We start from the raw sequence: 11476 nt of genomic DNA on the forward strand, positions 1-11476 counted from the left end.
CTTTTCTTTTCTTTTCTTTTCTTTTCTTTTCTTTTCTTTTCTTTTCTCTTCTCTTCTCTTCTCTTCTCTTCTCTTCTCTTCTCTTTTCTTAAAACCCAAAATCTGTAAACCCCAAACATTTTAATTAGTATATTTCAGTTTCAAATAAGCCTTTGTCAGGAAAGACTTTACAGCTTCAGGATGAAATTTCTTTTTGAAGAAAGGAGAAGCTGCCATGTAAAGCAAATATCTTGGCCTGAGTAGACCCAGGTTTACTTCTGTTCTCCAGTGGATATTTAATTATCTACCCCAAGCATAAAAGCTATAATAGAAATTTCCTGTCAAGATCTCTAAGATACTGCAGGGGCTAAGGTTCTCTCTTGGGACAACAGAAGAGAGGGAGCTGAACCTAACTTCCTTATGATTTGAATGTGAACCACTAATTACTGAACTGTTTGGGAGTGGAGCACATCAGCGAGGGAGAGATGTGGGACATTTTTAGTTGACTTCTGCAAATTTTTTTTTACATTATTTGAAAGTGGAACCCCCAAAGCACGTGGGATAGTAGGGCCATATCCATCCCTGGTTTCCCCTACAGAACAGATTCTTAGTTGGAATTAGAGCTGAAACCCCTCTGAAGCAGAGAGCTCACCAGCAGAGCCATCATGGCAACCACACTTCCAGCTGCCTGAAAAAAGTGAGTGGCTGTGGCTGACCAGGCAGATTCAGTCCACCATATGAGCATCTCATAAAACTGCAAAATTCTTCAGCTAATTCCTCAGCATAACACAAGCCCCATTAGGGTTACATGAATTTGGAACATTTTGCAATTTCCAGGCCCAGTTATTCACCCAAGCTCCAAAATAGAGTAAGATGTGTGTATGCGCTCTGTGCTCTGATTTCCACATCAGATAGACGCAAAACACCACCTGAGCACTGTTAACTGGACATTCCCCAAGAGGTTAAATCATCAGTCAACAAATGGGCACACCATGGTGATCTCATAGTTTGTCCTGGGGGAGTGCACTTCTTTCTAGTTTTCACAAACTTCCCATCACCCACAGCTCAGCCTTGATTTCCTAGAACTTTTTCAATTGTCCCAACAAGCTACATCACAAATTAAATTTAGAACCTCTATGCCCTTTCAACCAAAAGTAAATGAACCATTTTCTCTGTCTTTTGTTCAAGGATCTCAGATGATTCCAGCTCACTTGTATCTCCCCTGTAATAACTTTGGCCTCTGAGCTACAAGATCAGCTTTGTTGGGATCTACTCCTTTTCACTGAGTCCTGTGTTATAAACTCTGGCTCCTTCCCTACAACCAGTACTGGGAGAGAAAAAAGTACTATAAACTGATTTTCTTATATTGGCTGTATGTATGGATGGATGCCACATTGTCTGTAAGACAGAACTCAGATTTCAAAACATTTTGTTCTGAAATTTCTAAATGTTAACTTCCCTATTAGGAAGCACTAATCAACAGTGACATGCTATGGTGTTTTCCAGTAGAAAAAGCAATAGTGCGCATCCAAAGAGTGAGTCAGTGCTAGAGGATACAAAATAGATGATAGAAGAATGGAGCTGGCAAGAATTATGCATGATCTCTGCAAAAAATCCTCAGTACCAAAAAGCCAGGAATTATAAACTAGGACTGAATCAAGGATCAATCCATATGTGTCAACAATCCACTCTCAAATTTATATATGTATACACTTGAGAGTTCAGTATATGCAGGCAGAATGTGTAAAGAAAGGGTTCAGGGTCAGGATAGTTTACAGCACACATTCTAGTGAAATGATTTATCTGGCCCATAGGAACAAGAGAAATGCCAGTAAAAATAAGTATGACATGGTTGCTTGGGAGGATCATCTACATTGCTGTTTATAACAAAATTATCATGGGCAAGAACACGGTCTGTAGCAATGTGAGGTGCTTCTGAAAAAAGCCAATTAATTTGCTTCTTTTTGGATGTTGGTTCTGTGGTTCTTCTGTTCTTTGTTGTAGTGGGACAGCTGAAGCAGTGGGTGGTGAAGTTAAGGGGAGGTTTTTCAAGGGAGAAGCTTTTTCTCCAAAGCAACCTGGTGCCCAGCATGCTAATGGCAGCTTCTCTAGCCACAGCTTCAGCTGAGGGAAGGACAGGATGGTACATGTGATTTACTACTATTTCAGCTCTGCTATGAATTAGACAAAGCTCTTCTACCCTTCAGAGTTCAGCACATTTTTATATTCTGTCATTTTGACATATCCCAGGTATGCAGCATTTTCTTCAGCTATTATCAGTTATCTCCTGCGCTTAAAACTCTGAAATAAGTGTGTGCTGCTCTTTACATATCTATATCATCTATATCTATATCTATATCTATCAGTTCCATTAATTTTGTTAGCTCACCTTTGCAAAAACCAGATTAGTAATATAATTCTATTGATTAGGCTGAGGTTTTCCTGACTGCACAAGGCTTATAGGTGTGTCAAGGCTAATCCTGCTGGCCATCTGAAATCCACTACTATTTCAGAAAAAAAAGATATATGGGAAAAGAAATCCTAGTCCCACCGGAACAAATTGTACTGTTTTCCTCAAATTGCATTCTACATTATATCTGATCAGTCACCAAAAAATGTTTTCCTTACAATTTTAAGTATTTCAGAAGAGAAAATGGAAAGGATTGCCAGGGATAACTTTGGGAATTTTTTTTTTGTGCATCTGATGTTTAGATAAACAGGTGCCTCTTTTCTAGCTATACAGATTTTTATGCCATTTTCCGAGCAACCCACATGGTTTTATTATCATTTGTCACAGAAAATCTCATTTTCCCTTCTCCTATTCTTTTTTCACCCAGTGGAAAATGATGCAATTTCTAAGTCAGTGTAAGCATTTTGTATTTTCTCTGTAATGTATGTTGTTGAAAGTTGAGCAAAGAAATAACACCTTCCATCTGGTGTGGAAATCAATAATTTGGAGTGTTCCTTGTATAGCCAAGAACCATTTCATGGAGAAACCTCTCTGTCAACACAAATAAGTTCTAACCCTTTAAAGGTGATGCTTCTATTCAAGATGAGGAATATATGCCACAACTTCAGACAATAGTTTAATTTTCTGGACCTTTATGACTAAGCAGTTTAAAGTCAAATGCAGACATTAGATTTGTATTCCTGCATTATGAAAGATATAATTTTTATAAAACACATCAAAATAAGTAATAAAATTTTATTAAATTTTTGACTGCTAAAGAAATATTCTTTCCAAACAGTGCAAATTACTAGGAATGGCATAAACAGGAAGACCAAAATAATTATTACTACTAGTGGAGCTACTATTAAGATTTTCTAAAGGATATTAGTGCCCCCTTTTGGAAAGTGACAACAACATCCCCATCAATTTCATTATTGCATTCAACATGGTCCTCATAAGAGTGTTTCCCCCCCGTTGCTATTTTTATTCAAATTTAACTTATCCCTTTGCCAGCCATAATTTTCAACTTCTTCATGCACATAGCACAATGGTTACTTGAAACAAATTTTGAACCACAAATTAGACTATAACTGAGTAGAGAAAAGCGGGCCAGCTGAGAGCTAAATAAGGACAATATGAATGTTAATGACATTTTATTTCTAGTGAATAGCATGATTTTCAGATGTGTTTAGGCAAAGATTCATTCTGCTTTCAAAAGGAAGCAAAAGATGACTAGGAACTGGAGACAGAACCTAAACATTTAAATGGGAGATAGAGAACTGTTTGGGGATATTAAATTTGATAGGTTACATGTATGTGTAATTCCCTGTGAAGTATGTATGTGGCTGTGCATTAAAACATACAATTAAATTAATTTTCTTTCAGCTTCTCGGTGGTATGGATTGAAAACAATTAAGTGCAGTAGAACTGTTCTGACACATTATTACAAATAAATCTTTTCACATAGTTATCCCAAATTGTGCTTGTTGGCATTGCATTGAGTGGAAAAGCAACAGCCTCTCTTTCTGTGAGCTTCCAAATTGGTTGCAGGAAAAAAGATAAACGTTATCTAGGTAGTTCTTGTTGCAGATACAGAATTAAACCTATGTATTTATTTCACATTTCACTGTAAAATAAAGCAGAGCAGACAGCAGCTGCAGGAAGTATTGTGCAAGTCAAAAATCAGCATTTCTTTTACTTATAAGAGTTATTCACATTTTCTTAAGTGTGTTTCAAGTACACCCTAAAGTGTTTTTCCCTTCACCTGTGAGTCAGATCTGTTGTTGAGAGCTCGCTCAGCCACGGACTCCCTTAGTGCTCTCTCAGCAGAATGAAACATCTCCACCGTGTGGTCAACCGCAAGAAGTCTGATTTTTTTTTCTAAAAACCGGCTAAGTTAGGGTGTTGTGAGGGTATGAGCCTTCCCACGGCTGCATTGTCCCCTCTGGCCCTGGTGATGGGCAGGCTCGCCCATTCCTCCATCCTTAAACACAAGAAATACCCATTTTCTCTTTGAGGAGGCATAGATGGAGAAATAAAATCTGGGAAAATACTGAAGAAAATATTCTCATGTACAAAGCCCTACCCCACAGTGGCTGTTCAGACTGATTAGGAAATAACGATTTTCCCCCTTTCCATTATTTTTTGCCAAGCCCAGCCACAAAGCCACTGCATCCCTCAAATTAACTGCAAACAAGAAATCAACCTTGAAGTGTAAACTGACTCCGAGTACAGGGAAATGGTTCATCACTTCTTTCAAGTAAAAAAAAAAATAAATTACAAAATTACTAACCATGCCTGCCTTACTATGCTACTGAGGTCAATTTTTACAAGTCCCTTGGATGTCTTTTCACCCTGTTTTAAGCTGCTGTTAAGTGATCTGTTTTGTAGAAATACAATCAGTAGTCAGACACATTATTTTCTTGTCAGCAGCAGATGTAAGAGTCCAAGCTAAAACTGTATTTCTTTCACCAGTTAGGGGTAACTAATTAGATGATGGAGATATGTTACTCATTATGCAATTGAGGACAAAAGGAATTCAAGGAAAAAAATAATTCAGGCCATTTTTTCCCATCTTCTTCTGGGCAGCTCTTAGATATGGCAGCATAATCTAGTACAACACCTGCTTGAAACCTGGGCTATTCTTTCATCATACCACACTTCTTTTTGCTGCTCCTTTTCAGAGTTACTGTCCCTTTTACCTTCCCTCCTTATCAACACCAAACTGCGTTGAAAGCTGTTTCTTTCTTCCATTCACATCTCTATGACTAAGTGTTTTTAACAGAGAACTAAGTGGGAACTTTCTCATTAATACAGTTTAATAGTGCAGATTTTGGTTAGTTTTATCTTAAATGAGACATTAGGAGCCATAGCAAGTGTGTTGCTAACACCCTGGCTTTATGAACCCCACTGTATTGATGATTTTCCAGACAGAATTTCCCTTTCCTGTAACTCATGTCCATTGACTCCAGTTCTTTCACTGTGTACCTCCAAGAAAAATATAACTTGACTCAAGTCAAGCTTTTTTCAGTTCAGTAAAGTATGCTTCAGTCTGTGCAAATGAGTGACATGATCCATTGTTCCTCTTCTATCTCAGATCATTGACCTTGGGGCTCTGCAGCCTGTGACCTGGCTGCTCCACCACATCCATGTGATGGAGGAATAAAAGAATTTTGATGAAAATGTAGAAAATACATTTTGCCTTCCCCACAGCAGCCTTCTCATTTCTATAAACCAAATGACAGGCTTTTTTCCAACACTGTCATTTTTCAACAGATTTTGAACCTTTTCTCTCAGCTTGCTAGATACCATATAATGCACAGGCCTGCTGTTTTCTGTGGTTAAGTATTTAATTTCTAGACAGGGATTAATTTTTTTCTTTTTCTTTGTTTCTATTTTTCAGAGACGTGCAGCTGACAATTTGAGGAGACATCATCAATACCAGGTACAGGCCTATGTTTGTTCTTTGGGCAATTGTTTTTCTATGCCTCCAGAATGTCTTCATGAGGAAAAAAAAAAAAAGGAAGAATTTTATGAGAAAGCAGAAATGGAAAATAAAAGGAAAAAACCATAAAATCTGTAGTTATTTCATCTTCAGCAAACAAGCTTAATATTTTTGATGTTCAAAAAAAACATTTGAGAAGTATAATTGTCTTCTTTTTGGAGAAAAAAGGATATTTTCTAGAGCAATAACATGCTATCCAGTATTTTGCCTACTGTAACATGGATTGCCTTTAAAAAAAGCAAATACCCACCTGCCTGCCAGGAATAATCAGGATCATATGTGCAGCTCACTGACATGCTCCATCAGAACCTGCTCTTCATCTCTCCAGCTTTAGTTGCCCCATAGACAGCTTCCTTAATAACCCCTCTGCCTAGATCCCCTGTAAGCAGTTCTTTTTCATCCTTCCTTCTTCAGCATCTATTTTTCTTTTTAGATTATTATTGCACAATTAATCATTTTCAGCTTTATTTTGAGTTTTTGTCATGTTAAAAGGGCTGCAAGTTAAACAAGGTGTGAGCTGTAGGCTTGGTAGTTAATGAATCCCATAAAGAAAATAACTAGGTAAGCTGGGACTTTTCCAACCTGAAGAAGAGGCAGCTGTGGGGAGTACAACAGGGATCTATAAAATCCTGGGGAAGGTGAACACAGAACAGCTGCTTGCCATTAATCTGCAAACTGAATACCACACATGTACTACACTGCATTAGTGAGGCTGTAGGCAGCCTTTTGATGGAAGTGATTATTCTCCTTCAGCCCTCACTTGTGAGACTGTATCTGGAGCAATATGTCAAGTCTGGGCCTGTAGTGGTAACCTATGACAGGGCCCCACACTACAAGAGAGATGTTAAGAAACTGGAAGGGATCCAGCAAGGGACCACCAAGATGGTTAGAGGATTCTCATAAAATAAGTTCAGATTTCAGCCTGGAGTAGGTTAGTGGGAATATAACTGCTGTCTTAAATAATGTAGTGGGTGGTTAGAGAGAAGGAGCCAGATTTTTCTTTGAGGTACAATGCAAAAGACAAAATGGACACAAGTTGCAGGAAGGGAAATTCTGTAAGGTAAGGAGAATTATCTTCACAGTGAGGGTAGTAAAGAACTGGAAAATGTTGCTCAGGAAGGCTGCAGCATCTTCACCCGTGGAGATATTTAGCACTTGACTGGTCATGGCCCTGAAATGACTCAGACAGCCTCCAGGCATCTCTTTCAACCTAAATAATTTCTAGGATTCTTAGAAGACAACAATGGAAACTACCAGACCAAAGGTTAAAAATAAAACCCCAAATGGAATCTTACTCCATACTATGGAATTCATTGGCAGAGGACTTCTGAATGCTGAAAGTCTGCATTAGTTCAAACTCATAAAAAAGCCTGTCACAGCCAATTAAACCTAGAACTATCATTTTTATTCAGAAAGTCACTGCATCTCACAGCACGGGAGGGTTGAGAGAGAATTAGTAACTAATACCAAGAAAGCTAACACAATACTTCATATTTTTAGGAAGTTATGAGAAATCTGGTTAAGAGATATGTTGCAGCAATGATAAGAGATGCCAAAACTGAGGAAGGATTGACAGAAGAAAATTTTAAGGTATGTGTTTATTTTTATGTTTATAGGTATATTAGTAATTTAGTAAGATATTTTAAGACTGTGAAGCATATTACTCACACTCAGTTATTCAGGTAGCATATAAATCAACCTTGAAGACGCCAGGTATGCCAACATCCAGACAGTAAAGTTTGTTCCTGTTCCCCAGTATAAGCCCTCTTTTCTCTTTTCTTTTCTTTTCTTTTCTTTTCTTTTCTTTTCTTTTCTTTTCTTTTTTTTTTTTTTCTTTTTTCTTTTTTCTTTTTTCTTTTTTCTTTTTTCTTTTTTCTTTTTCTCTTCCCTTTTCTTTTCTTTTTTTCCCTTTCCCTTTCCCTTTCCCTTTCCTTCCCTTCTCTTCTCATTTCAAAAGGAAAAGTCAAATTATCTTTGATGTCTTGACATTTCATCTTTCTTCCTAATTTTTAGGAGTTAAAGCAAGATATTTCCAGCTTTCGCTTTGAAGTCCTGGGTTTGTTAAAAGGAAGCAAGCTGTCTAATTTGCAGACTGCAAAGATGAGCAAAGACACTGCTTCTCTGTCAGAAAATGAAGAAAATAGTGAGAGTGAAGGAAACAAAAAAGGAAAGAAGAAACCCTTCAGCCTTTTTGACATAACAACGATGATTCACCCACGATCAGCCAATATTGCCTCTGAAGGTCATAATGTAAGCAATGGCTCAGCAATGATGGTGTCAGAGTCCACTCAGGAGAAACAAAAGCGTGTGAATTTTGTAACAGACATAAAAAATTTTGGGTTGTTTCACAGACGATCAAAAACAAACTCTGTGGAGCAGAGTACAAATAAAATATACACTGTTTCTGAAGAAGTTTCCCGTCAACAGGCAGAAGAACAATGTGAGAAAACTGATGAACTGGAAGAGGGAGAATTGACCATGAACTGTGAATTAAACATCCAAAGTCCTGGCAAAAAATGCATGTTAGCTGAGTCGCAAAAGAACAGCGAGTCTTTGGATTCACAGGAAGAGGGAAGTATTTGTGTTTCAGAAACAGAGAAAATGGAGTTACAGAACTCAGAACCTGCCACTCTGCAGAATCAGCTGGACAAGGCATTGGACATTAGCATTGACTCTGATGGGAAACAGGAAACAATTGTTCAGGGTGACTACGTGATAACAAGGTTGTGATGCTTACAGGAGGAAGCATTTACAAATATATATATTTTGCATAGTGCTTTTGGGGGGGTGTTTTAAGAATTATATTAGCTAATGCAGAATTACACTTTATAGTACTCAACCGTGGCACATGATCTTGTAACATAGTAGTCAAGAGAAAGAAAATATGAGGACCTTCTGTTTTGTAGCCTGCTTTAGCTTTCACGATTTGTTTTACATTTTTTAATAAATGGAAGCATCTTGTATTCTTGTACTGTTGCAATAACCCACAGAAACTTTTTAGCTATCTTTTTCAATTACAAAAAACGGAATTTCTCTCATATGATAGTTGACTCCTATGATAAATATTTTTCTATGCAAATAAAAAGTAGCTTAAGAGACTTGTAAGCTTTTATTTAACTTTGTAGGTTCTTGAAAGATTCTGGGTACCATAATAATCATATGTGGCTCCTGCCAGCATAATTCATGTCAAGCTATTAGAATCATTTATTTAAATAGCTAGAAACTTATTTGTGTCAAAATCTATACAGAATCAGAAGATAAATTATATTCTTTTATTTACTGAAGGAATATGAATACCTGTAAATTATGAAAAATCAGTCTATTTGATTATTTAATTACAGCTTTTCCCTCACAGCAAGAGAAGTATGATTGTCATGATACCATTGTTAGAAACGCATTTGCAAGTTTTGAAGACTGTAAGAATGTTTCTTATAGGAAAAGAAATATCTGCGGCTTACTAAAAATTGATGATGGATTACTCCCCAAGAATCCTTAATCACCACAGCTACTGCTTCTTCAACCATTTGTTTTTCCTAATGTGGACAACCTATGCACTTTAATATTCAGTTGCTTATTAGCTTTTGCCTTCACAATACACCTGCATTTGCTAAGGGAAAGATACGTTAGGAATAAATAAGCATACAATGATCCCCTGAGTACTTGAATAAATATGTCAATTTGTTGAGAAGTTTTAAAAAGCACGCCTTAAGAGAGTTTCTTTGACAGTTTCACAGTTTGGGGAACCTGATTGGATGTTTTATAATAGATACCAAAATGTATAAAGAAAGCCTAACTGTATTTTTCATAACTTATGAGTGACTTACTGTCTTAGTTAAAACCAGTATTTTTAAATTTAAACAGTCTGGGTTTTTTAATCATTGGCTGGTGTCCTACATTATTAAAAATGTCATTTTACAGCTGGCATAAGGATGACCACCCCCAACTTTCAACACCATTCTTTAGGGCGGGGGGCCGCCCCCCCAAATGTACCACAAAAGTGTGGTTATTTCGTTCTTAACTTCCCCAGCCCTGCTATGATAGATTTTTTAGTTCATATTAGCATGTATTAAGGAACTTCCAGATGCATAGAGTACATTTACATTTCAGATGGAATCTATCCCATGTAAACTGTAGGACCTGACCTAAAGCCATATCATTCTGGATCTAAACTGTCCCGGTACTGAACCATGTTTTGGAAATGCAGGCAAACCCCTCTCATCTCTATACTTTTAGGTGAGTTTTTCAGCTCTACTTTACACATGTGCTACTCTCTCTGATCTCATATATTGAAAGCTTCCTTTCTCCACACCTGTTTGTGTCATGGCAGATATAGTTAAACCAAAATGGAAAATATGAGTCACAATTGGAAAATAGTTTGTATAGCTTTGCAACAATGTGTTCAAATCATATTTGATTGGATGGTTTCCATCTTGGCCTCTTGACTGCTCTGTAGACCCTCTCTCCTTCACGTCTCTATCCTTGTCCACCTTTAGATTGTAAGCTCCTTGGGGCAGGGCCTGCAGCTTTTCTGTTTGGAAAGCACCTGAATTATTACAAGTATAAAAAGAAATAAATAATAATTATGGTGGAATACCCTCATATCATTTGTATTAGGTCAACTCTTTTAGAGAGTTCTTTTTTATACTGTAACATTTTTGCTAAAAGTGCCATAAAGCAAATGTGTCACAGGTTGTCACAAAGTTTTCTATATCCCAGTTAACAGTCCTCCACTACTGCTTTCAGTTTCTCATTCTTCATCATGGTTTGTAATGCCTTCGGGTCCTAAGCTTACTCCCTTTACACTAGCCAAATTCAAAACAGACAGTGCTTGCTCAAAAGAGCTTTCAACCCATTCCAGCCATATGGTTTCATTCCAGGCAGAAGGTGGCTGAGCAGGATATTTGTATTGCAAACATCACCATTATAAGAACAAGTTAACTATCACAGGTCTCGGAGTTCTGCATGTTATTCTGGCATCATAAGAGCCTGTTTCTCCCATGCATGAAGTTCCCAACACCATACAGTTAATGTGAAATACCAGCCACACCATCACACACAACCCACTGTGCTGGGCATCAGCCTAAGTCATAGAGTGGATACAAGAGAGACCAGCAAGGACAGTGCAGGTGGGCAGGATAATTAATCAGAGGGATACAATGTACTGCATAGCAACAGGTGGTCAGTCTTTTGCTGCTTCTTTTTTTTTTTTAACATCCAAATAGTGAAACATAGATCTATTAAATAAGGCATACTTAAAATCAAGATTTGCTCTATTTTTATGTTATTCTTAGGCATCAAAGCTTGACACCAATAAGGACCTGATGCCATTCCATTCAAAAGTAATGCCAAATAAGTACCTCATTCTGTGAAAACAGATGAGCCCAAAATACATCCAAAATTGAAATGATGATGGACTTTTCTTTCTTTGCAGGCAGCCAAAAAACCCCCTTCCTGTCTGGATGCCTCTAAGAGGACCTGTGCCGAGAAAGATCTAGATATGCACAAAGTTTGTAATGCCACAACAGAGGCATTATTAAGCCTTG

The 11476-nt window shown here is 37.4% G+C and overlaps 1 protein-coding gene across 4 annotated transcripts in view; it reads left to right on the plus strand.

Moving 5' to 3' along the window:
- Positions 1 to 9031, plus strand: part of TRPC4 (transient receptor potential cation channel subfamily C member 4) — a 132226-nt gene extending 123195 nt beyond the window's left edge. For all 4 annotated transcript variants that reach the window (XM_042014227.1, XM_042014226.1, XM_042014228.1 and 1 more), the window contains 3 exons: positions 5832 to 5873; positions 7434 to 7523; positions 7947 to 9031. In XM_042014227.1, the coding sequence (XP_041870161.1) occupies positions 5832 to 5873; positions 7434 to 7523; positions 7947 to 8663 (849 nt within the window). In that variant the 3' untranslated portion in view covers positions 8664 to 9031. The remainder of the gene's footprint in view (positions 1 to 5831; positions 5874 to 7433; positions 7524 to 7946) is intronic.
- Positions 9032 to 11476: the final 2445 nt, after the last annotated feature.

This window comes from Corvus kubaryi, unplaced genomic scaffold, assembly GCF_017639235.1.
Source record: "Corvus kubaryi isolate FWS band 111438036 unplaced genomic scaffold, C.kubaryi_AGA036_p1.0 split1-65, whole genome shotgun sequence".
Lineage (NCBI taxonomy): Eukaryota > Metazoa > Chordata > Aves > Passeriformes > Corvidae > Corvus > Corvus kubaryi.